Source organism: Pleurodeles waltl, chromosome 3_1 (assembly GCF_031143425.1).
Source record: "Pleurodeles waltl isolate 20211129_DDA chromosome 3_1, aPleWal1.hap1.20221129, whole genome shotgun sequence".
Taxonomy (NCBI): domain Eukaryota; kingdom Metazoa; phylum Chordata; class Amphibia; order Caudata; family Salamandridae; genus Pleurodeles; species Pleurodeles waltl.
In genome coordinates, this window is record NC_090440.1 from 1992498089 (window position 1) to 1992522367 (window position 24279).

The 24279-nt window shown below is 43.8% G+C and overlaps 1 protein-coding gene across 2 annotated transcripts in view; it reads right to left on the reverse strand.

Moving 5' to 3' along the window:
* Positions 1–24279, reverse strand: part of SKA2 (spindle and kinetochore associated complex subunit 2) — a 75695-nt gene that overhangs the window by 9561 nt on the left and 41855 nt on the right. For both annotated transcript variants that reach the window (XM_069226415.1, XM_069226414.1), the window contains exons 2-4: positions 18418–18507; positions 16484–16660; positions 2322–2405 (exon numbers count right to left, since the gene is read on the reverse strand). In XM_069226415.1, the coding sequence (XP_069082516.1) occupies positions 2346–2405; positions 16484–16660; positions 18418–18507 (327 nt within the window). In that variant the 3' untranslated portion in view covers positions 2322–2345. The remainder of the gene's footprint in view (positions 1–2321; positions 2406–16483; positions 16661–18417; positions 18508–24279) is intronic.

Below are 24279 nucleotides of genomic sequence, written 5' to 3' on the forward strand. Positions count from 1 at the left end.
AGAACCACGTCGCTCATAGTTATGACATGGTTTCTTATTTTGTTTCTGGGATGATTTTGACTCTGGGCAGTTTGTTCCAAGTCTGCATTTTTGCCTCTGTCGACTGTCAACTTGAGCCTGGGCCATGAAGAGTTTGGCTTCTTTCTCTTTAATGGCTTTGGGGGTGCATGCTTCTGCATGATTCACATGACCTTTAAATCTTGATGTGACTCCACAGCAGGTGGTATGCGAGTCTGTGATAGACATTTGTCCATCACAGTCCATGCAGGGTTTTTAAACCTGGACATTTGGGAGGGGATATTCCTGTACTGTAACAGAAGAATTTTAATAAAGACAGAATTTTAATAAGGACAAAAAACATTTTGTGGAATTTCCTGAGGAGACCCAGCTCTGGACAGGTGTGGAAAAAAGTGAAGTGATGTCAGGGTGCCAGTGGGGGCGCTTTATAACTCCAGTGATGTCACAATGGTGTTGTTTCCTGTACAGAGAGCTATTTGAAAGTTTCCATATTCAGTTTAATACCTGGCACATTCAAAAGGTGAGTAATCCTCAGGAAGAAGTATCCAACAGAAGCGGAACTTTACAGGAGTGGGCCAGTAGGCCTCCACTTCACTGACAAAAGGTAAAACAGTCTGGTACCAGTTATAGATTCACAAAACATTGTATGCCACCACCATACTCTATATGCTAAATCCACAACAGGGCCAGGAGTCCACTGTCAATCACAAAGTCACAGGACCCCTCTCTCATGTCAAAGAACACGTTTAGTCTTCTGGGCACACACTCAAATAGTTTGAGGCTAGGGACAAATGAAAGAGGCGTTGGCTTGGTATATGATTTTCGTTTGTGGGGTGGAGGGACTGGAAGGACAAACAATGCAGGAAAAGGTGGAATAGATGCCAGTAAAACAACTGACAGCAGGCGGAGTGGCGGGAAAACAAGACCTCAGAAGGTGGGAAGAGGATGGGTGGGAGCAAGAAACACCTTGGACAGCAGAGTGAGGGTGACAGGGGGTGCGGGGCAAACACCAATTGAGAGAAGAAGGAGGGTGAGATGGATCCAGCAACACCAGGACAGTGGGCAGAAAGTGGGAGGGGGATGGGCCAAGCAAGATCGGGGGAGAGATGGATTGTAAATACATGCATTCTTCTGAAGTGCCAACAAGCCAAAAAAAAGCCAGCGGAAGGAAACTGGCATTGGACTTGAAGCTCTGCTTGGTCCATGCTCCAACAAAGGAGCAAACATCAAGGCAAGTGAAACTAGGAGGCATCTGGGGGCGATAACTAACCAATGGTTACATAACCAGCTGACCTTTTTTTGTACAATACTCGCAACACTCACTCAGGCGAGACCCAGAAATGATGTACAAACTACAAATGCTGCATAACTGCATAAGCCTTTTTGCAATCTTCATCAAAGTTTCCAGCAAGTGATTTTCCACAAGTACTGACAGGCCTTCAGGTGGAATAAACATAAGGGGTTGCAATGCATAATAAACAAAATAGACAAACTCCTTTGCAAACACCCGCCTCTAGTTTCCTGCTTGCGTCAAGTCCAGACTAATCATATGTTTGCAAAAAAAAAAAAAAAAAAAAACGACTAGTGAACAGGTGCACAAAAATCATTCAACGAAATTGTTCCCTGCAAGTAGGTTCTAAATATGTTAAATCAACTAATTTAGGATAACCCCAGTTCTGCAAGTCAACATGACACAATCTTCAGTGGGATAGTTGCCTATCCCACTCACTTTGAAGTCACCACCATCAGTTACTTATAGCATTTGTTAACCATCCAACCGTCCTTGTACACCATGGCACAATGTGCTCGACCCAGTAAAAAAATATACACTTGAAAGATTATAATTTGCGAATGGAAGGTTATGGGAGGAAAAACGGCCGCAGATAAAAAAAAAAAAAAAAAACAGCGGCCAAATCTACACCAAGATCGACTAAGGAGTATGTTTCAACTCTATATCTACCACGTTCAAGGCAGTTGCAGTCATTCATATGAATCTCTGAGACTGTTGTTTGCTACTCACTAGGTCTCCTGCTTGGACACAACATGGATCCTGCCTTCTCCCCATATACTCCCAGCATCAGCATTTGTCATAGACCGAGCTTTTTAACCTGCATGCGCCACCATGCGTATCATACTACATACAACCGAGCTTTGAGTATACAGAAATATTCTCCACAGATTAAGAGAAATAAATCTTCATGAAAATATGTAAACCGTTTTCAAAATAAACATTTTATTGAAATAATGTACGCTAGAGACTGAAAGAAGGTTGCCTACACAAGAAACCATATCATGGATATTACCTCATCTACCGCCAGGCAATGGCATTAAACCTTGTATTCCAGCTGTTGCAATGACGTCTGCTCCTCTTCAGATAGTGGTAAAAGCTTTAAAAAAAAAAAAAAATATATATATATTGAAATACTTGTTTTTTCCCCCTAAAACTTAGTTCCAACTACATCACTGTTAGCATGAGCGATTAAAGCTCTATGCTGGTAATTCATATTATTATTATATATATATATATATATATATATATATATATATATATATATATATATATATATACACACACACACACACACACACGGAGTGCAGAATTATTAGGCAAGTTGTATTTTTGAGGATTAATTTTATTATTGAACAACCATGTTCTCAATGAACCCAAAAAACTCATTAATATCAAAGCTGAATATTTTTGGAAGTAGTTTTTAGTTTGTTTTTAGTTTTAGCTATGTTAGGGGGATATCTGTGTGTGCAGGTGACTATTACTGTGCATAATTATTAGGCAACTCAACAAAAAAAAATATATACCCATTTCAATTATTTATTATTACCAGTGAAACCAATATAACATCTCAACATTCACAAATATACATTTCTGACATTCAAAAACAAAACCCAAAAAAATCAGTGACCAATATAGCCACCTTTCTTTGCAAGGACACTCAAAAGCCTGCCATCCATGGATTCTGTCAGTGTTTTGATCTGTTCACCATCAACATCGCGTGCAGCAGCAACCACAGCCTCCCAGACACTGTTCAGAGAGGTGTACTGTTTTCCCTCCTTGTAAATCTCACATTTGATGATGGACCACAGGTTCTCAATGGGGTTCAGATCAGGTGAACAAGGAGGCCATGTCATTAGATTTCCTTCTTTTATACCCTTTCTTGCCAGCCACGCTGTGGAGTACTTGGACGCGTGTGATGGAGCATTGTCCTGCATGAAAATCATGTTTTTCTTGAAGGATGCAGACTTCTTCCTGTACCACTGCTTGAAGAAGGTGTCTTCCAGGAACTGGCAGTAGGACTGGGAGTTGAGCTTGACTCCATCCTCAACCCGAAAAGGCCCCACAAGCTCATCTTTGATGATACCAGCCCAAACCAGTACTCCACCTCCACCTTGCTGGCGTCTGAGTCGGACTGGAGCTCTCTGCCCTTTACCAATCCAGCCACGGGCCCATCCATCTGGCCCATCAAGACTCACTCTCATTTCATCAGTCCATAAAACCTTAGAAAAATCAGTCTTGAGATATTTCTTGGCCCAGTCTTGACGTTTCAGCTTGTGTGTCTTGTTCAGTGGTGGTCGTCTTTCAGCCTTTCTTACCTTGGCCATGTCTCTGAGTATTGCACACCTTGTGCTTTTGGGCACTCCAGTGATGTTGCAGCTCTGAAATATGGCCAAACTGGTGGCAAGTGGCATCGTGGCAGCTGCACGCTTGACTTTTCTCAGTTCATGGGCAGTTATTTTGCGCCTTGGTTTTTCCACACGCTTCTTGCGACCCTGTTGACTATTTTGAATGAAACGCTTGATTGTTCAATGATCACGCTTCAGAAGCTTTGCAATTTTAAGAGTGCTGCATCCCTCTGCAAGATATCTCACTATTTTTGACTTTTCTGAGCCTGTCAAGTCCTTCTTTTGACCCATTTTGCCAAAGGAAAGGAAGTTGCCTAATAATTATGCACACCTGATATAGGGTGTTGATGTCATTAGACCACACCCCTTCTCATTACAGAGATGCACATCACCTAATATGCTTAATTGGTAGTAGGCTTTCGAGCCTATACAGCTTGGAGTAAGACAACATGCATAAAGAGGATGATGTGGTCAAAATACTCATTTGCCTAATAATTCTGCACTCCCTGTATATATATATATAGGCACACACACACAGTGACACTACAGCTTCTTGCACAGACAACAACCTACAACAGTGAAAATTGCTAGTCTGGTGTTAGCAAAAAATATTTGCAACAAAAAGGGTGCTATTCTGTTCGTATCTCGTTCGTAATACTGTATGTATCATGAAAGCAATTCGTTTATAAGTACTATTTTACACTGTGTACCAGTAGGAGAAATTACACTGTACCCAGACTTTAGACAACAGTGTGCCTGTTTGGAGGCCAACATTGGACTGTGCAACTGGTTGTATTTAAATGGTAAATTAATTATTTTTGCGGGTCAACCAGTGCCAAAGACAGGAGTAATGTTCTGAGTCCAATTAAAAAGAAGCTTTGCTGGCACGTAACAGTATTGCATTGGAAATTAATCTAATTAAGGTGAGAATGGAAAACTTACTTGCCTGTAATACCTCATGGTTATTTTCATTACGTGTAGAAGACTTGCTTTTCTACCTTTAGCATCCTGGTCAGTTGGGACCACATGCAGAGCAAATTTTCACACATATATCTGGCAAGAGTGGTTTCAACGTGATCTTTCAGTACATTTGTTTGGCTGAACTGAGGCGAGGGCCATTTGTTTAAGAATTTACTGCAGACACGATTGGTGAAAAAACAAGAATCCCGGAGACTCAACTTTACCTCTCCTTTGTTTAATCTTCATTTATGTTCATCAAAGCTGGACAGAGTAGAAAGGAAAACGCATCCTTCCGCAGTGATTAGGGCGACCACCTGGCATGGGGGCAAATTCAGGACAGAATTGTAAAAATAATTCAGGACAAAGGGTCAAAATCCAAGACAAAAGGAAGAGTGGCCATACCCCACTGGTTTATCAATATATTTATTTACTATTTTAAATATTACACTATTTATTCACTGTGCAGCGTATGAGATTGCCTCTAGGTATGCTACATTCAGGTGGCGTATTATGTCCTTGTTCAATATTTAACTGATGCCCTTGAGCATGGTGTCAGGGCATCACTACTACTCAAATATACCCAATCTGTCTTGGTGAGAAAGCACCAGCAACATTTTGATTATGTTTCCAAACATTTGAATACCCATGGCAAACAGTTTAGGAAACACTAAGGTAAGTGACTTTTTCACCTTATGCTTGTTTAGATAAGTTGAACAAACCCTTTTCTCGTAGGGGATTTCCATGTATTAAGCACTGAAGAGTCCCGCCCACATTTGGGAACCACGGAGCACTTCCTTAAAATATCTTCTGAAGTGGAAGTTTTTCGCCTTTCTTCAGGAAGGCCTGTAAAGACACTTAAGAGACAAATAATGCAGCCTATGTCCATAGGCTACACTGGCTGAAGTCTGCATCTTAAATTAAAAAAAGGGCCATCCCATTATAATTTGAGAGTAATTTGTAAACAGAATGAATCTCCCTCACAAACCCCTTTTGCATGATAGAGATGAAGGAGAGGAGGACAGAGTAGCCCCATAAGCGGACATTATATTTCTAAAACAGAGGCTGTGCCTTTTAAAGAACTCAGAAACCAGCAGAATCCCATCATGTTCAGCTGGTGGCAGATGCTCCATCTCTTTTTGACAAGTGCCCAGACTGTGGGAGAAAAAAAAAAAGGCCAAGACAGATCCTCCCAGAGTACGTATTCTTTGTCTTCCAGATTCATATATACTAGACATGTGCCAAATTTGCAAGACCTATTCCAGGTGCACCCTTTGTGACAGGGAGAAAATTCGTCTTTAGGTTGCAGAGGAACAGCGAAAGCAGAACACTCAATCTACAGGTGGGTCCTCAGGGCGAGTAGAGGCTCAGTCCTCTACCAGGGCTCTTTCATCGGCCTCTGGAGGGCATTCCAGTCAAAGATAGGCTCAAAAACGTTGTCAGTCTTGGTTGTAGTAGAGAAGAGGTAGAGTGACGACCTGGTCACTGTCCATCCATGGGTCAACGTCGAAGAAACGGCGCAGATCGAAGTCAAGGCGAAGGGAACCAACGGCGATGACGCCATCATCCCACAGACAGGCATGAACGTCAAGGTGCCCACTGAAAATGAGGCCCTCTCACCTGTCGCCATAGAGGTCTTTATTAGATGTCGTCACATGTCTATTTGGCAGCAAGGTCAAGATTGATGTTGAGATGCACCTAATCACCAGCAACACATACTCGGACACTGTGACATGGTTGTCATTCGCCGTCGAAAAGTAGGTCGATGTCGAGGAAGGTCAAAGTAGGAGTGCGCAGAAAGCAGAGACAAGTCTACAGTTCTCCAGATTTTGTCTACTTTTGCACCTATTCTCCATCAAGGAAGGCACCAGCTGACCCTCCTCCAATACCTTTTATGCTTCCTCCTCCACAGCAGACTCCTCCACAACCACCACCACCAACCTCTACAAGAACAAGAATCTCGTTTGTTCTCCTTCAAGGCATCATTCAAAACATTGCTACAGGTACCGTCAACATAGCTCACGACACTCACTTATAGGGCCAAGGCGCTCACACCGTTGCCATCACTATACAAGGTCTCGATCCAGAAACACTACTGATACTTCCTCCTCAAGTACAGGGAGATATTCCCCTGACTATCTCAACGCATCTCACTGGTGGATGATATTTCTAGCTTTCAATAAGTATTAGTCACAGGTGCCAATAGGGGACCTGAACTATCAGGAGCAACAGCCCTCATGCATCACAATGGATGACAAGCATCATCATCGGGAAATGCTCCTCACCAGGCCGGCTCTGCAATGCCTGGTGGGCTCCCCGAAGGGGGCTCTTGTGCTGTACTGCTCTACTAGAATGTAATAGTTTACGCTAGGAGTGAAATCAAAAATGGAGACAGTTTTTGATGTTTTGGTATGATGAATAACCAATTTTAACATTTTTTTTGCTCTCTCCATTTTTGATTTCACTCTCAGCGTAAACTATTACATTCTAGTAGAGCAGTACAGCACAAGAGCCCCCTTTGGGGAGCCCACCAGGCATTGCAGAGCCGGCCTGGTGAGGAGCATTTCCCGATGATGATGCTTGTCATCCATTGTGATGCATGAGGGCTCTTGCTCCTGATAGTTCAGGTCCCCTATGAAACCAGTACAGTTTTGGAACAGTGTACCTTTATTTATTGTATTATAGTTGGGAGACAGTACACTGGACCACATAACCTCCCGGTTCCCCCTACCCCCTTTTTTCTATACTGATGTGCAGCAGCTAGCTGTGGGACCTCCTTTTGCAATCTTTAGTAGCAACATTTCTGACCCCTGAGATGGATGATTTCCAGGGTCTCAGTTATGATGATGAAATGGTGTCAGCAATTTTACAGAGACCCTCTATTTTGAGTAGTGATGGGTCAGCCCCCACGGGCAGTCTTATGGCAGATTGGGAGAAGTTATCAACCCTCAAAAGAGAATTGATTAAAACAGTCATGCACGGAACCATCATGACGGAATACCTACGTGCAAACATTGCACCCAATGGCCTCCTCATATCTAATATCCCGCGGATATTCGTTCAGGACTTGGCTTTCAGAAAAGCCTGGGCACAGATAGCTTGGAAGTGCACTAGAGATTGGCTTGTCTTAATTATCAATACTTCCAAACGCCTAGCTGATTCTATCACAATCCAAATTAGTGCCATAGAAAACTCGTTAAAGACCACTGTTACCTTGACAGCTTTTAAAAGCCGTCTTTCAAAAATCACTGCTGAGTTAAATGAAACCAAGGAGTTTTTGACTCAACAAAAGATTACTAAACTTCAGAAGGATATCGTCAAATTTAGCAAAGAAAAGATATACCCTTATACCAAGGACGATTATGATGTGGATAATCAGTCTCGGTCATCAGACGAATCCACATCATCCTTTAGAAAGCCACGCAATCAGAACAGTGGATCGTCATCCGACGGGTGGAGTACAGATGAGAATCGGCCTCAGACCTTTTATAATTATCCTCCATACCCGGTACAACAACCTATACAGTGGCACCCTCCCTACCCCTATTTCCAACCCCGCCCCCTTGTGCCCTACATAAGTTTTTTAGGCCGGGGCAGAGGCAGAAGGAGAGGAAGAGGCAGACACATCCAATGGTCCGGAGAACAACCCCAGATGATTACCAGGAGCCAAGTGAAAATAAACCCTGGGAGAACCTAGTCGTCAATTTATCTGACCGTCACCTCACAGAGGATAAAACTAATGTATTAAACAAAGGCTTTGGTTTTGTTCCCACCCCGGTTGAAGATTTTTTCCGACTGCACATCGAAATTGCCCAATTTTTTCGCAAGATTCGTTTAGACTTTTTCTTTATTGACAAATCCATGACACCGCAAACGACTGACTCTGGTCTAAAAAAAACCTCTAGTTTTGTCCCTCCACTGGCAACTATGCCCAGTGAGATTCTGACCTTTAAAAAGCAGTCTTAGCAGACATCGGAAAACTGACTCCGAAGCATTCTTATATCAATTTACCCTCTAAAGAAAAGGAGGCCTTACGATCTTTAGCTTCAGATCCTGACATCACCATCAAGCAGGCAGATAAAGGAGGTGCTATTGTGATCATGGACTCTATCAAATACAGACAGGAATGTCTACGTCTTCTAAGCGATACCACTTATTATGCCAAAATAATGAGCGACCCCACAGGAAGACTACAGTCTCAAATCAGAAGCCTTATTGAAGAAGCCAAAAATAACCAGTGGATTTCACCTAAGGAGGCCGAATTTTTGGACACCAGTCACCCTAAAATACCATATTTCTACTGCTTACCGAAAATCCATAAGGGCATTACACCCCCTCCTGGACGCCCCATAGTATCCGGGATGGGTTCCATTTTAGAACCCCTTTCGATCTTCTGCGATCATTTCCTACAACCCCTGGTACATTTTTCAACTTATTTGAAAGACACCAAGGATGTCCTGAACCTAATCGAAACTATTAATGACTCAGGGACTGTACAAGGGATCATTACTTTGGACGTTGAGGCACTTTATATTAACATTCCTCAAACAGCGACTCTACAAGTTATTGAGTCAGCCCTTCAGGAAGTGTCATCATCATTATCTACTCCCGTTTCCTTCATTGTCCATTGTGCTAAACTCGCACTCACTGAGAACTTTTTCCTCTTTGAGGACCAATTTTACCATCAGATTCAAGGAACATCGATGGGAAGCACTTTTGCACCAAGTCTAGCATGTTTATACATGTATGACTTTGAAAAGAAAGTATATATTACCGTCGAACAACCCTTTTCAAAATTCTATAAAATTGTGGGGACGCTATATTGACGACATTTTGATTATATGGCAGGGCTCACTAGGAATCGCAGATCACTTCATAGCTTGGGTCAATACCCTTGACCCCTTTTTGAAATTTACTGCCACAGTGTTGGCCACCCATCTACCTTTTTTAGATTTGATGATCACCATTCACAATGGTAAATTATCTACCAGCATTTACCATAAACCTACAGACCGTAATTCCCTTCTATTATATGACAGTCACCATCCAAAATCCTTACGGGATAATTTACCAGTAGGCCAGTTTCTACGACTAAGACAGAATTGTAGTTCACCCCAAGAATTTTATCATCAAGCAGATATGCTGGAAGACAAACTCTTTGGACGCCACTACCCTCCAAAATTGGTGTACCAGGCACGTAAGAGAGCTAGGAGTAATAACAGGGACGCCTTACTAACAACTATTGAAAAGACGTCACAGACCAGACTAACATGTGTTTCGACTTTCACACCATTGTCTAACTCAATCAAAAGACTGATAAATAAGCGTTGGTCAATACTTACATGCGGAGGCAGTGAATTACCAAGACCACTCTTCGCATTTAAACGTACAGCTAACATTAAGGACATTGTAGTACACACCAGACCACGACCATTGCACATTGCACCCAGTCAAAGAACACTATGGGATCTTCCCCCAGTACAGGGACATCATCCTTGTGGCATGTGTAATGTTTGCCCTTTCACCAGACACCTCAAAACGATACATCTAAACCCTATAGGTACCTGGTATCTCAAGAAACACATGAATTGCCATACAAAAAATTGCATCTATATGATTACATGCCCTTGCAATTTACGCTATATCGGGATGACTACCAGATCTGTCAAATTGCGCATCAATGAACACAGAAGTAATATTAGATGCAAAAGAATTACCACCAAACTATGTGCCCATTTCCTTGAAGCACCCCACACACCTGATGAGATGTGGTGGGTAGTATTAGATGTTCCGCATATCCGCCTCGATGACCCAGGAGGCCTCTTCAAAATTGAGCAGAGATGGATTTTCAAATTAGGGACCAACACCAATGGACTGAACGATGACATCCCGTGGACCTCTTTGTCCTAATATCATTGAGCAACATCTTATTGTTTATTCCTTTTGATCATCTGCGCAGTAATGTAAAAAAATCACTGCTATAGTCAAATTATTCTAACCTGTCTGCCATCCCTCCATCATCAATATTGACCTATCCCATATAATATGGAATATTAGTCAAGATTACCAATTTTTGACGACCCAGTAAGAATTTGCCTGTTATTAAAAAAATGTTGTCTAATTAGGGAGCTACTCCATTTTGAACAACCTTTTTATAATACAATACTTCTTGTTTATATACAATTTTTAGACATCCAACCATGACTTGGACCGGATGCTCTTTTCGACCCGTTTTTTCTTAATTTTGTTACTGGTCCCGAGTAATTCTCGGTTCTGCGTGCATGCATATGAAGTCCTTTGTTTATTTTCACCATTCTCTTGACTACCGAACGTCCGTCTTCTGTTTCTACACTTTTGTGACGCGCGCGAGCCGGAAGGAATTCCCTTTACGCCCGCCGCGCCACCTTCTTAACATCTCGGACAACGCTCGCATAACAAGTATGCGGGACGCCGTACTGAGGATAGGTCCATAATGCAGGACCAATAATCGCACTGCAAGTCTGTTTTTTCCTCCTTTTTATCTGGGTTAGATTTTACTTACCGCCATTTCAATTGTGACATGACAATTTCCTGTTTGTTTAATAATTGTGATATTGATCGAATATCTTCAATAAGATGCATTTCTCAACAACTGATGTGATTTCGACCATGTAAAGTGGTAGATAGACGGGAATTTTCAATTACTACACTTCTGCATCATATTTTGATTGAAGGACTTATTGGGGCTTAGACTATAACTGTCTTTTATACTCAGCATTAATGATTGAATATCACATGTACCTGGTGGATATATTTCATTATGTTTTGTGACTACGAACAGAGATTATTTTGAGTCCGCAGTACGTGCGTCTTAAGGAGCCTATTCTCGAAGTGGGGGATGGTAAGCCTTTTTCTGCCTGGTGTTTTTGCACTTTTCACATGTGATGTGTGACCCTTCACAATTTTAAGTACACCTATTACTTTTTATTGATGTATAGTGTTGTTCATGTATTTCTGTCTTTTAGGGCGACCTGACTAGGTGACCACAATGTAAGTGACTGTTTCACCTTTAAGTTAGGACACTTAGATATATTTGATAACTAGATCTGATTTTGCTTTTTGGAGAAGACATTTTTTCTTCGGTCCTGATGAAGCGTCGATGGATCTGGTTGGACCGTGAGGACGCGAAACATGTTGGCCTTGATATGTAGAGGGACTATTTAATTTATAGCTCCTCTCCACTTCTTTGGTTTGAGAGTCACTTGAGCATTGCACTCTGATGTGACCCTCACCCTCTCTTTTTAACCTTGATCTTCATCTACCCTGTACTGATTAAAGTTTTTGATGTTTTGGTATGATGAATAACCAATTTTAACAGTTTTTTTGCTCTCTCCATTTTTGATTTCACTCCTAGCGTAAACTATTACATTCTAGTAGAGCAGTACGGCACAAGAGCCCCCTTCGGGGAGCCCACCAGGCATTGCAGAGCCGGCCTGGTGAGGAGCATTTCCCGATGATGATGCTTGTCATCCATTGTGATGCATGAGGGCTCTTGCTCCTGATAGTTCAGGTCCCCTATGAAGCCAGTACAGTTTTGGAACAGTGTACCTTTATTTATCGTATTATAGTTGGGAGACTGTACACTGGACCACATAACCTCCCGGTCCCCCCTACCCCATTTTTTCTATGCCAATAAATTAAACACACCAATGTCCACACCAATACAGACGACATTGGCCATTTTTGAGACATTGCAGCATAGATCAGTCTCACGTCCGACGCTATCCCTGGTTCCAGGTTTCTCAGAATCAGCAATGGAACTTTTCTTAGCCCAGTCATCAATCAAGCCTGCACCATCAAGACTACAGAAAAAGTATCATCCTGCGGCCTTCCTACACATAGACCAAACCTCAGACTTAGTGGTTGTTGTGGCAACAAGAAAACAACATGCCACAGCTCCTACTTCCACGGTTACACTGGACAAAGAGCCATAAACTGGATTCTGTGGGTTTGAAAGTCTGCAAAACTGCAGCAACTACAATAAAGGAAGCAAGCAACACTGCCTTATTAGGTCACTACATCAGAGCCCTCTGGGAATCACTACAACAGTTTACTGAGCATCTCCCTAGGGGAGAAAGAGAGGACTTTAATTAGATACTAAGTGAAAGCCTAATGGTATGGAACCAAATTATCAGCGCAGCAGCAAGCAGATGAATACTGCCACAGGGTCTTTCTCAGACAAAAATTTGTGGCTTCGCCTCAGTTCTCTAAAACCAGAGTATCAACAAAGAATACTTAAATTTACCATTTCCAGGTACCACTCTCTTCAGTTCTTGCACAAATGATGAAATGGAGAGGATGAAGGCAGACCTAGAGACATTAAAAACCATCGGTATACAAAAACCTAAAGACTTAGGAAAAACTTTCAGGCCTTTCCAAATCCGTTTCTCTTCACGGAGGGTTCAAGCCCCTCGTTGGTATCAGGGTTGCCAACAGTACGGAACACAGCCCCAATACTCCTACGAGCCCTACGAGACAAAGCTAGAGGAAGAGCAAGCCAACCGCCAGCTAAGGGACGTAAATAAACAATATGATCAAAACTCTGAATCATCTCTTCCCCCTCTTCCGTTACCCACTCCGGTACGGTGAAGCATTCAGCATTACCTAGAAGAGTGGCAAAACATCATGCAAGAAGCCTGGGTTCTGATTATTGTCTCAGATTCACCAGTCCCCCACCATCTATTCCTCCAAAACCTTCCAGAGTCCACATTCCACAGTTACAAGATGAGGTGGACATTCTATTATAGAAGCAGGTGGTGGAACAGTTCCTCCTCGTCAACAAGGAACCAGGATTTACCTGTGTTTGCACCCTGCTGCCCCTGTGCCGCCGAAGGTGTGTGTTTGGTGCTGAACCGTGCCCCTCCCCCTGAAGTCGCAGGTACTTACCTTCAAGCTGTTGTTACTTATCCTTCCCTAGGACTGCACTTTCTATGAAATTTCACTAAGTGCCTAATTTTGAAACTGAAAAGTATTACTTACCTGAAAACTGTTTTATTTGTGAATTTCAAACAAAGTGCATTTGATACTTAAAAGTGATAAATTTTTTAAATCGTTCTTACCTGCAACTAAGATCCTTTTGGTTCTAAAAATAAAGTAACAAAGTATATATTTTTAGGAACCATAAAATATTGGGCTAGAGTTAGTCATTGAGTGTGTGCCTCATCTCTTGACTGTGTGTGTAGAACAAATGATTTTCACTACCCTGTGATAAGCCTAACTGCTCAACCACACTACCATAAAAGAGAGCATTAGTATCATCTACTTTAGCCTCTGTAAAGCCTCTGGGGATCCACTGCACTCTGTGCACACTATAGCTTACTTTGGTATAGTATATACAGAGCCAGCTTCCTACAGGGTGGATTGGACTGGAATGGATTGGGGTGGGGTGGATTGGGGTGTACTGCATTGGAGTGGAGGGTATTGGATTGGTATGGGGAGGACTGGATTGGCATGGGGTGGATTGACTGGAGAGAAGTGTACTGGATTGAAATAGGTTAATGAAGGTGGTCTGGAGTGGGGTGGATTAAAGTGGACTGTACTTGAGTGGGATAGATTGGAGTGAGGTGGATTGGGTAGCGGTGGACTTTACTGGAGTGGGACGGATCAGACTGGAGTGGGGTGGACTGAACTGAGAGGGTGGATTGTATTGGGATAGAGTGGGTGGATTGAGTGAGTGGGGTGTGGTGGGGTGCAGTGGGATAGATTGGAAAGGGGTGGATTGGCGTGCAGTGGGGTGGACTGAAATGGGGGGGCGTGGATTGGATTGGGGTGGATTGTAGTGGGATGGATTTAAGTGGGGTAGGCTGGATGGATTGGAGTGTGGTGGACTTAACTGGGATGAAGTGGAGTGGACTGGGGTGGAATGGACTGGAAAGGGGTGGAATGGACTGGATTAGAGTTGGGTTGATTGCATGGAGGCGAGATGGATTGGATTGGTGTGAGGGTGAAGTGGACTGGAATTGGGTGGACTGCAGTATGGTGGGCTGGAGTGGGGTTGAGTGGAGGGGATTGGAATGGATCAGACTGGAGTGAGGTGGACTAGGTTGAGTGAGGTGGACTGGATTGGGTGGGGTGGATTGGATTGAGTAGGGGTGGCTTAGGGTGTGGCGGTCTCCCACTGGATAAATTGACTTAAAAAAACAAAAAGGTTACAGGGACGTTATAGTTAGGTTCTGAATTTACTTGCACAAAACCTGTGAAATTCAGAAGTTTTAAAGTTATTTCAAGTAACTATAACTTGCAGCCTAAGGTAACTATAACTCGCGTTCCTGCCATGCACAGTTTTTTCTTTAATAATCTGACTTCTAATTTTTCAGTGTTATTTTTTTATTGACATTATAGAAGTTATACTGAGTGCTGTAATATCTGGGTTGATTAGCAATGCATAGCGAGAGCGCAAGTTTTAGATACCTTCGGCTGTAGGAATTTTGTGCATTTCTGCTGATTTCGATAGTTTCTGTCAATGAAATGCCATGTAAATGTGCAATTTAGGCAAAGTTTGAGGTTTGCAGGGCACTGTTGGTAAGATCTATTTATGGGATCCACACTAGGCATACCATCCTAGCCTTTCCCCAGATGTCTTGTTTTCAGAAATGTCTGGGTTTGGTAGGTTTCCCCGGGTGGCAGCTGATCTCAGCCCGAAAAGCGCAGCTAATCAGTACAGAAGCAAGGTATTAGGACTTAGCCCAAGTCTGTTACCCATACGTATACTTTAAAAAAAAAAAAAAATCAAATTTCAAAATGTCCCATCTAGCCAAAGAAATGGAGATGCTTTAGTACAGAGGGGGGGCAGAAATATTATTGGGGTTATATTAATGGTGAGACCGGACGTGTGGGCCAGTCACCCCCACACTTTGTAGCCCATCCATTTCTCCTAAAAAAAAAAAAAACAAAAAAAAAAAAAATCAGCCCTGGTGTCTCATTTGCTTTCTACCCCCACCCCCAAACTCTTTGGGGGCTGGCTAGAGGTAAGAACCTCCCATTAGCCTTAGGAGGAACTCCCAAGCTCACCCCCCCAACCACTGTAATAATATAATCCCTGGTGGTCCTCCAATCAATCTGGCATGGGGGTGTGGTGGGGAGTGGTAGAAAGACTTTCAGGTCAAGGAAAGGTAGGGGAGGGCAAGGGGGTGTTTGGGGGAAAAGACTTTCAGGTCTGGGGAAGGAAGGCGGAAGCACTAGCCCATTGCGAGGGGACAGTCCCCTCCTCAAAAACAGAACTCCTGGTGTCTAGAGGAGTGAGTCCTGCTTTAGGATCGCTTTTCTGCAGCGACCCCCAAGCATGGAGATTTCCCTTTCTAACAATACCTCTCCCGTCTGCTTCGGTGCTCGGGTCCAAGCACCGAAGCAGAGAAAGTGAAATGAGAGGATCGTCATTTCAGAGAGAAAAAAATAAAATAAAAAATAATGAAATAGCCTGGGAAGCTCTTCCCCAGATCTGGAGATTAAAATGAATGTAAGGAAATCCCTCTAGTGTTTGCGTCAGAGCGATTTCCTGCTTCGGGTGCGTGGATGGCCTGGAGCTGTCCTCAGCACACGCGGGCTGGTGCGGAAGACAGCCTGGGGCCTGCTGGTGAAAAAAAGCAAATTAAGGACCATGGGTTAGGCATGCTATTACAGGAGTTTCCAAAGCTTCAGAGTTTATGGACATAAATGAAAATCTCATGTTGTTGAAATTAGGTCACAAATTATTCAGGATCCCTAATCTCAGTCAATCAATTTCAGTCAACCTTTAAACAGAAACAAAGCAGCAATTGAAAAAAGCAGATGCTACTGGCTGGCAGTCTTGTTCCATGGGTAAGATTTTGTTTGTTTTACTTTCATAATCCATTACCTTAAGATCAGTATGTTGTTGTAGCTGCTGGACCATCTTCATAGTGTTTGCTAGAGTACTTTGAATACTGGCAATTGATTCCTTCTGCTCCACTGTTATTTTTTCCAGCTGTGCAGATAAAGACTTATATCGTAACTTTGCTGCCGACAACTGTTCCAGCAGTTTGACAGGATCTTCCTACATTAAAATGAACAAGTTGGCATAACAGGCAATAATAAGGTATCGCAGTACAAGGCAAGCAAATCGAATGGCAAATAATTCAACAGAACACTCCACCAAGCAGCTCACTCATCCTTCATGTAATCGCCTATTGGTCAATGTAAAAGGTCTCGATGAAGCTCAGTGATCCATGTTGAAGCTAAACGGCTAGCACATATTAAGACAGAACTCTGAATAGAACCAATGAAGTTTGAGTAAGAAAATAACTGCCTTTAAAGGCATCCAATAGAATTTACTTCCGTCAGGTACAAATCTTTTGCCAAAGTGAAGTATGTAAAGAATTTTCTTTAGCTTTTTGAACTCACTCACAAAATGCCAAAAACTCATGAACTACCACTCATTGAAATCTACCTCAAACCACCTTAAAACAGATTTAGATTCAGGTCAGAAAAGGTAAAATTTGTAAAGGCATAACCCAAACTCCCAAAACGATCTGTAACGCTATGCTAATGGCAGATTGTGCTGTAAAGAGGTTTTTGAAAAACAAGTTTAACATGGGATATGCAGAACTCTTTACTGTAGGGCTTATATTCTTTTCTGAAATCATGCTGTTCTTGAGCTGAATTATGTGGATTTAATTCTTAGGATATTTAGCCCGTTTTCCTTTAACTTTGAGATGCAGTGTGTGTCTTTCTCACAACTGTTAATTAAGAAGCTATTAAATTTCTTATTTTTCACATTTGCTTCTCGTTTAGCCTCACAATTGTGCCTACAAGTTTCTAACACCATGGTTTTTCCAATGTTGTAATGAGGATGTGGTTTCAAGAAAGACTTCACAAGGAAATAAATAAATAAAGATAGAAAATGTAGATATACAAGGAAGTCAAACAATTCCCAAATGTTAAATTAAATGAAAGTCTATAATGCAATCAAACTAACTACATAGTCACGGTGAAAGTAAATATTCACTTCACAAAACCAAATAGATGCAGAAAGGAATTAGTTAGAATAAATTCCTTGCCGCCCATGGTGTGATTTCGCCCTGCAGATAAATAGAGCACTAACATGAATTAGAGACCACGATTATGCAGAGGTTTTAAGTTAGACCCATGAGTTGGGGTCTTCTATGTGCCCTCTCTAGGACCGTAAGGTCCCTGGTAACTTGCACTTGAAAGAAAGTAGCCTAAACCCTAGGAGTATGTCAAATATACGGTTATTAACTGTTTCTAGAAGGTTATCAACTTGAGATAAATGGTAGTGTTTCATACTTTGGCAGTGAAGACAGAAGACAAACTATCCTGTGAAACAGGCACAGCAGAATTGAAGGATTGGGGCACAGGCTGTCAGAACGGCCAGTCTGTAACTGCCTCAAACAAAGCAGAGCAAACGGCTATTCTAAAGGAATGAGTGATTACAAGGGTCGGAGTTAAGTACACTATGCCTGCCTATGCATAATTTTTTTGGGAGGGGGGGGGGGGAAGGTAGGGTTTAGGTAAGAGAAGGGAGCGGGGAAGCATACAGTACTGCTTGTGGCAATAGGTTATAGATAATGGCGATATCTCACAATGGTAGTCACAAGTTGTTGCTGTAAAGGACAAGATAGTGACTCTACCACAAGTGAAGATATAGGAAATGCATAAATCCAACCAGTTCTATGGGCAAGAATAGCCATTTCAGACAAACAAACTGATATTTGTGTACATCGATATAGACAAAAAACATCTGTATACTATTTGAAGTGCTTAACACAAAAACAACTACAGGGGAACATTTACCTGTGATGGAGGGCTATCAGGATGACGTTTTCTTATTTCAAACTCCAATTTCTGTTCAATATAATTCAGATCGGATTCAGCTTTCTGGAACTAAAACAGGCATGATAAACCAAAATTTCTTCCAAAAAAATGGCAACTAGAAACATCTGAAATCATTTACACTGACTCCTGGTACTACGATTCAGTTGAGGGCAGATGGTCTGCCGAACAGTGTTTCCTTAATTCACAAAGTCAGTAGTCAAATTCTGTGTATAATCTGTATGAAATCAAGTGACCATCAGATATCAGACATAACACGGCCCACATTCTACATGACTGTTTTACATAGTTGGCAGCTTTTTCATTCATGTCCAATACAATAATTTGGTGGGACTTTTCATGATATGCATCATTATTATAATCCATGCCCTAATGAAGTTCTATTTTGGGCGAAACTCGTTGGCTGCACCCTTCATCGTTTATGAAGTTAAATTAAGAATTTAAACTATAAGAAATCTTCTGATCAACTTTGATTATTTGTACACAATGGGGGTCATTATGACTCCGGCGGTGAGTGTTAATGTGGTGGTAGTACCGCTAACGGGCTGGCGGGTACATACAGCCACATTATGAGAATGGGGGTTGGCTGCACCCAACCTGCCACTTCTCCACTCATATCGCCATGGCGGTATCAGCCGCCGGGTCGGAGATATCAATCTCCAGCCCAGCGGCAGGCACAGAACTGGCAGCAGCATTATGAGCCTGCCTACCACCATGGTTTTTGTGGCATTCCTTCCCTGTCACCGGTAGGTCCCCCCCACCCCCAACACACACCTGACACACTTCCCACCCCCCTCCATCCAAAGCCCCTTTCCCACACACTAACCCTCACCCCCGACATTCACATACACCGCCCGATCCAAACACCCCCATATACGCACACGCACCACGCATACACCAAATCACTCACACTAACATACATGCATACTGCTAGACATGTTCGCACACATTCTTCCACACAATCACACTGACGTGCAGACACGCACTCACTTCACCTTTCTTACCCGCATTCACTCACACGCATACAACCACACAAACACAACACACACAGACGCATTCACACTCTCACTCACACATTCATGCACACATAGACACACACACAACACCCTCCCCCCCCTCCCCTGTCAGAAGCCAGACTTAACATTGTCGAGGAGGTCTTCTGGCAGGGAACGAGAAGGGGCCCTGCTACTGCCAGCAGCACCCCACCAACAGAACACCGCTAGGCCGTATTACTTGTCATAATATGGCTGGCGGCGTTCTATTGGTGTGCTGGAGGTAGCAGCGCCACCTTACTACCGTCCACCACCATGAACACTGCAGTATTTCCGCCCTTCTTGTGGCACCAGTCCAGCAGTGCTCATAATATGGCGGATGGATGGTAGCCGCTGTGGTGGTATTTTGACGGCCCTCACTGCATCGGTAGGCGGTTTTTACCGCCAATGTCCAAATTACCCCCTTTATGTTTTGTGTTGGCTCTCTACTAAAAACGTACCCAAAAATGCACCTATAACTCAGCAAAACAAAAAGCCAACAAATTTACTAATTCAGACACAATATTTTTATATTTAAGTAAACAGCTTATTGTTTAAAAGTATTCAAAAGGACTATGCAGCCCTCCGATCACTTAGCACTTAAAAAGACAGATAAACTAAGTGCACAAAAACATTACTAGTCATGCTCATTTTATTGATTTATTCTGCAATGATTTTAGCAATTTATACAATGCTGTTACTCACCCTAAATAAAGTGAATATATACTCCCTTCATTATTTGTTGCATTTAACATTTGTTCGAGGCTACGGGTGTCGAATTTTAGAAAATATCTGCTTGTCCATGGGACGGGGTGCATGAATCTACCTGAACTGGTTTAAAAAAAAACAAAAAAAAAAACACACACAACAAAAAAAATCTTGTTCCTTTGTACTAAGCAGTGAGGTGAAATATTAAGGTAGTGTCTCATCTGGGGGGCGTGGCCAACATGGCGACCGGGATGGTCGCATAATAACCAGCTCCGGTCCCGGCCCGCTTTTAATATCCTGTCACAGACGCCTGCACACAAAAGCGTGCGGGGCGCCGCCGGCTCTCACCGGAGCACCGACACTGTTTTGCCCGGACCCGGCTGCGGAGCTCCGGGAGTGTGGAGTGAGCCGCGACCTTAAGGGGAGGCGGAGGTACGTCGCGGAGGCCGTGACTCGCGTGCTGGGCCCATCGGGGTGAAGCGCTGTCCCGCATCGCGGCGGCTCTGGCGGGGGCCGCGATCGCGCTCCCAGCGTGCCGCTGCCGGAGTGGGTTGCCGGAGGGGAGGCGCTGACTCCGGTGAGAGCGGGGGGTGCCTGCCCCTAATCTGGGATTGTGCGTCTGGGGCGGTCGCCCGCGCCGGGGGTTGCGCTCGAACGGGTGTGGGCTGCGCCCCCGGGGAGGGCCGGCCCGCTCCCCTCGCCCTACAAGTTTTGTCCCGTTGGACCGCACGGAGCTCGGGACTATTATCGTTTTGGCTGCGCTTTCCGTGGAGATGGGTGTGGCCTCTCCAATACTATAGATCCGGGACTCGGCACCCAAGGCGACTGGCAGTGTATGCCCCGGGCTAGTCGTCAGACGCTGCCACGTGGATCAAGTCCGGACCGGGGAGCTGCCCAGTAGAAAGGAGGTAAAACAAATAGAGGGGGCACAAAATAAAGGAGGAAGAGAAAAAAAAAAAAAAAAAAAAGAAGACAAGACCAACAAAGACTGAGTAAACTGAGTCACACCTGTCCCAGCCTCAAGTAGCAGCACGACGACAATAAATCACACAAAAGGGCATGATGCTGTATCCTACTGTAGCGCTTCACCGGCGGCACTAGTCGAACCGCAGCGCCTTGAGGCTCCTCGCTATAAGGGAGTACATCATACAAGCAAAGTACCCCTACCCAATCCTCACTATTCCAAGCAGCGATATCGGGTCCCAAACTGTGGGCCATACTCCTTGGCAGCAACACGCAACCCTGACAGATGTGATACGTTTTGTCCGATTGCGAAGAAACTTAACTGCCTGATGCGTAGCGAGTTCCCCACTTCAAAGGAACAAACCTCTACAGCCCTAACCAATTGTAGCTACTGAAAAGACAATCTCTGACAGCAATACCGTCACGTGCATAATCAATGGGCAAACCAAAGACCCCACGTGCACCTCCTGGTACAATGGATGCTGATGCCCCAACCCCACCTACGGAAGCCTCAGCCACACAACAAGCACTGCAAAAGATGGAAATAACACTCCAGACACACACAACGCAATTTGAAAAGATTTTACAAGCTATATTAGACACCAAAATCACTCTGGAAGCAAAAATAGGCTCGGTGATCGAGGATGTTAACTTATTGAGAGCGGACCAACACGCGTTGACGGAAAGGATCGCCGATTTAGAAAAAGATACGTCACACCTCTCACCAGCGGTAACCAAACTCCAGTCACAAATGGGGACTGTAACAGCAGAGTTGGAGACTCTGAAGCGCAGAGCTGAGGACGCGGAAGGAAGATCCAGGCGTAACAATATCCGCTTCGTGGGATTTCCCGAACGCGCTGAGGGCCCGTGCGCAGAACTCTTCATTGAGCAATGGCTAATGGAAACAGTACTGAAGGACAACGTCCCGAAGTTCTTCTCAGTAGAACGTGCCCATAGGGTTCCTGGGAAACCCTTACCACCCGGCACACAGCCTCGACCACTAATAACAAGACTCCTCAATTACCGGGATAGGGACCTCATATTGCATCTGTTTCGTAAAGAAAGTCCGATACGCTTTGAAGGAGCAAATATATCAGCTTATCCGGATTTTACAGCAGAGGTGCAGAAAAAGCGTAATTCATTTTTCCGGGTTAAAGAGCGACTAAGAGATCACAACATCAAATACGCTTTGCTGTTCCCGGCCAAACTTCGAATACAGGATGACACCCGCACTCTCTTCTTTACCTCACCAGAAGATGCATGGACTTGGCTTCACGCAAAGGGAATCGCTGATCCATTAAATGCAAGAAACCCCGTGGACACAAAACACCCCCCTAGGGACAAACGCAAACCTCGCAGGCAACAAGACACTAAACCCACCCCTGAGCAATCCCGCGCGGAACGTTCTTTACTACTGCAGACTACATCCCTCCTCGCTAATACATCTCCGAGGTCCGTGTCGACACAATCGGGAATGGAGGCAGAGCTAGGAGTATATTCTGACTCTGCGGATTCCACTTGCGGCCCCGACCTCACTCCACGGACAGCGGACGATATCTGATAAATACATACCGGTATCGAACACAATGGTACAAGATATCCCACAGTGGAAGCCAATAGTCGCCCGCTAAAGTTGTCTACTACCCACCGGCTTCGCCTCTGCTTTGCCGCTACTCCTGACAGCGGCAAAAAGATCTATGGTTGGTCCCAGTGAGCAGCAAATCTCAACAAGAATATAGCGGGTCGGGGCCAGCATTGACTTGAACGTACTTATTCGAAACACCCCTGCACCGTATGGACCGTTCTACCTGGTTGGCAAGTATTGTATCGGCGAAGCCCTTGCCACAACCACAGTTATTGTTAGATATAGTTAATGTTACTGTTTTAATTAGCAGAGTCGCAACAACAAGGCATAGATTAGCTTATGGTATTCGAAGTAAATGTCATTATTATGTTAACAATAAGTATACACTAGGTAACCACAGCTTAAACTGGCTAGTCACAATGGGCATGAAATACACTACTGTAGCAAAAAATAAAATAAAAGCCAGCCCCCCAAACTTGCAAAGCCCATGTATAAAATCACAAATAACCCATGGCAGTCCAGAGACAACAGTATAACTTACAGTATAAAATACTCACTTGGAATATAAGAGGCATGGCTTCCCCGCGTAAGCGACAACAGATACACGCATACCTTAGGAGACACCAAATACATTTTGCCATGCTACAGGAGACACACCTGGATAAGTCCTCCTTGGAACACACCAAAGTAAAATGGAAAGGGCAATTATATGGTACTACCTTTTCAACATATGCCCGGGGAGTAGTGATCTGGATAGCCCCAGGGGTCCCCTACGTCACGTCCCGCGTACAAGTTGACCCACATGGTCGATATGTCCTTCTGGAGGGCTCCCTAGATGGAGAACCCATGGCTTTAGCATCAATATATACCCCGAACTCAAATCAATGGGACTTTTTAAGGACACTTAACACTAGCAGGCTCAACGACCCAGAGATGGATGTCATCTGGGGCGGTGACTTTAATTGCGTATTAGACATTCACAAAGACCGTTCTGTCCCTCCGTTAGATAACACCCTAGCTAAGCGCGCATCACTTGAACTCGCAGAGTGGGCTTCCAATAATAGGCTAAGTGAAATCTGGAGAATAGGCCACCCTGCACACCGCGAATATTCTTTCTACTCCCCAGTGCATAAATTACACACCAGATTAGATATGTTATTCGCATCAAGGGACATAATTCCAAAAATAACCACATCAGGCTACCTAGCTCGCACCATATCTGATCACAACCCACTCCAAGCTACCCTGAGAATGGACCGCACACTCGCGTGCATTCCCACATGGCGTTTACAACCAGATGCCCTTATAGATCCTCCTTTTCATGCCGAGTTGGCTAAATGTATAATAAATTACTTTGCCTTAAATAAAAACACAACAATAGCGCGCGCCATGGAATGGGATGCTCACAAAGTGGTTATACGCGGCCACTGCCTTGCAGCTTCAATGGGAATTAAAAGAATGCTTAATAGAGAACTCCTAGAGCTAGAATCTAAAATGCGCAAGGCTGAGACCGAGGCCACTATTAGTGGGACCTCG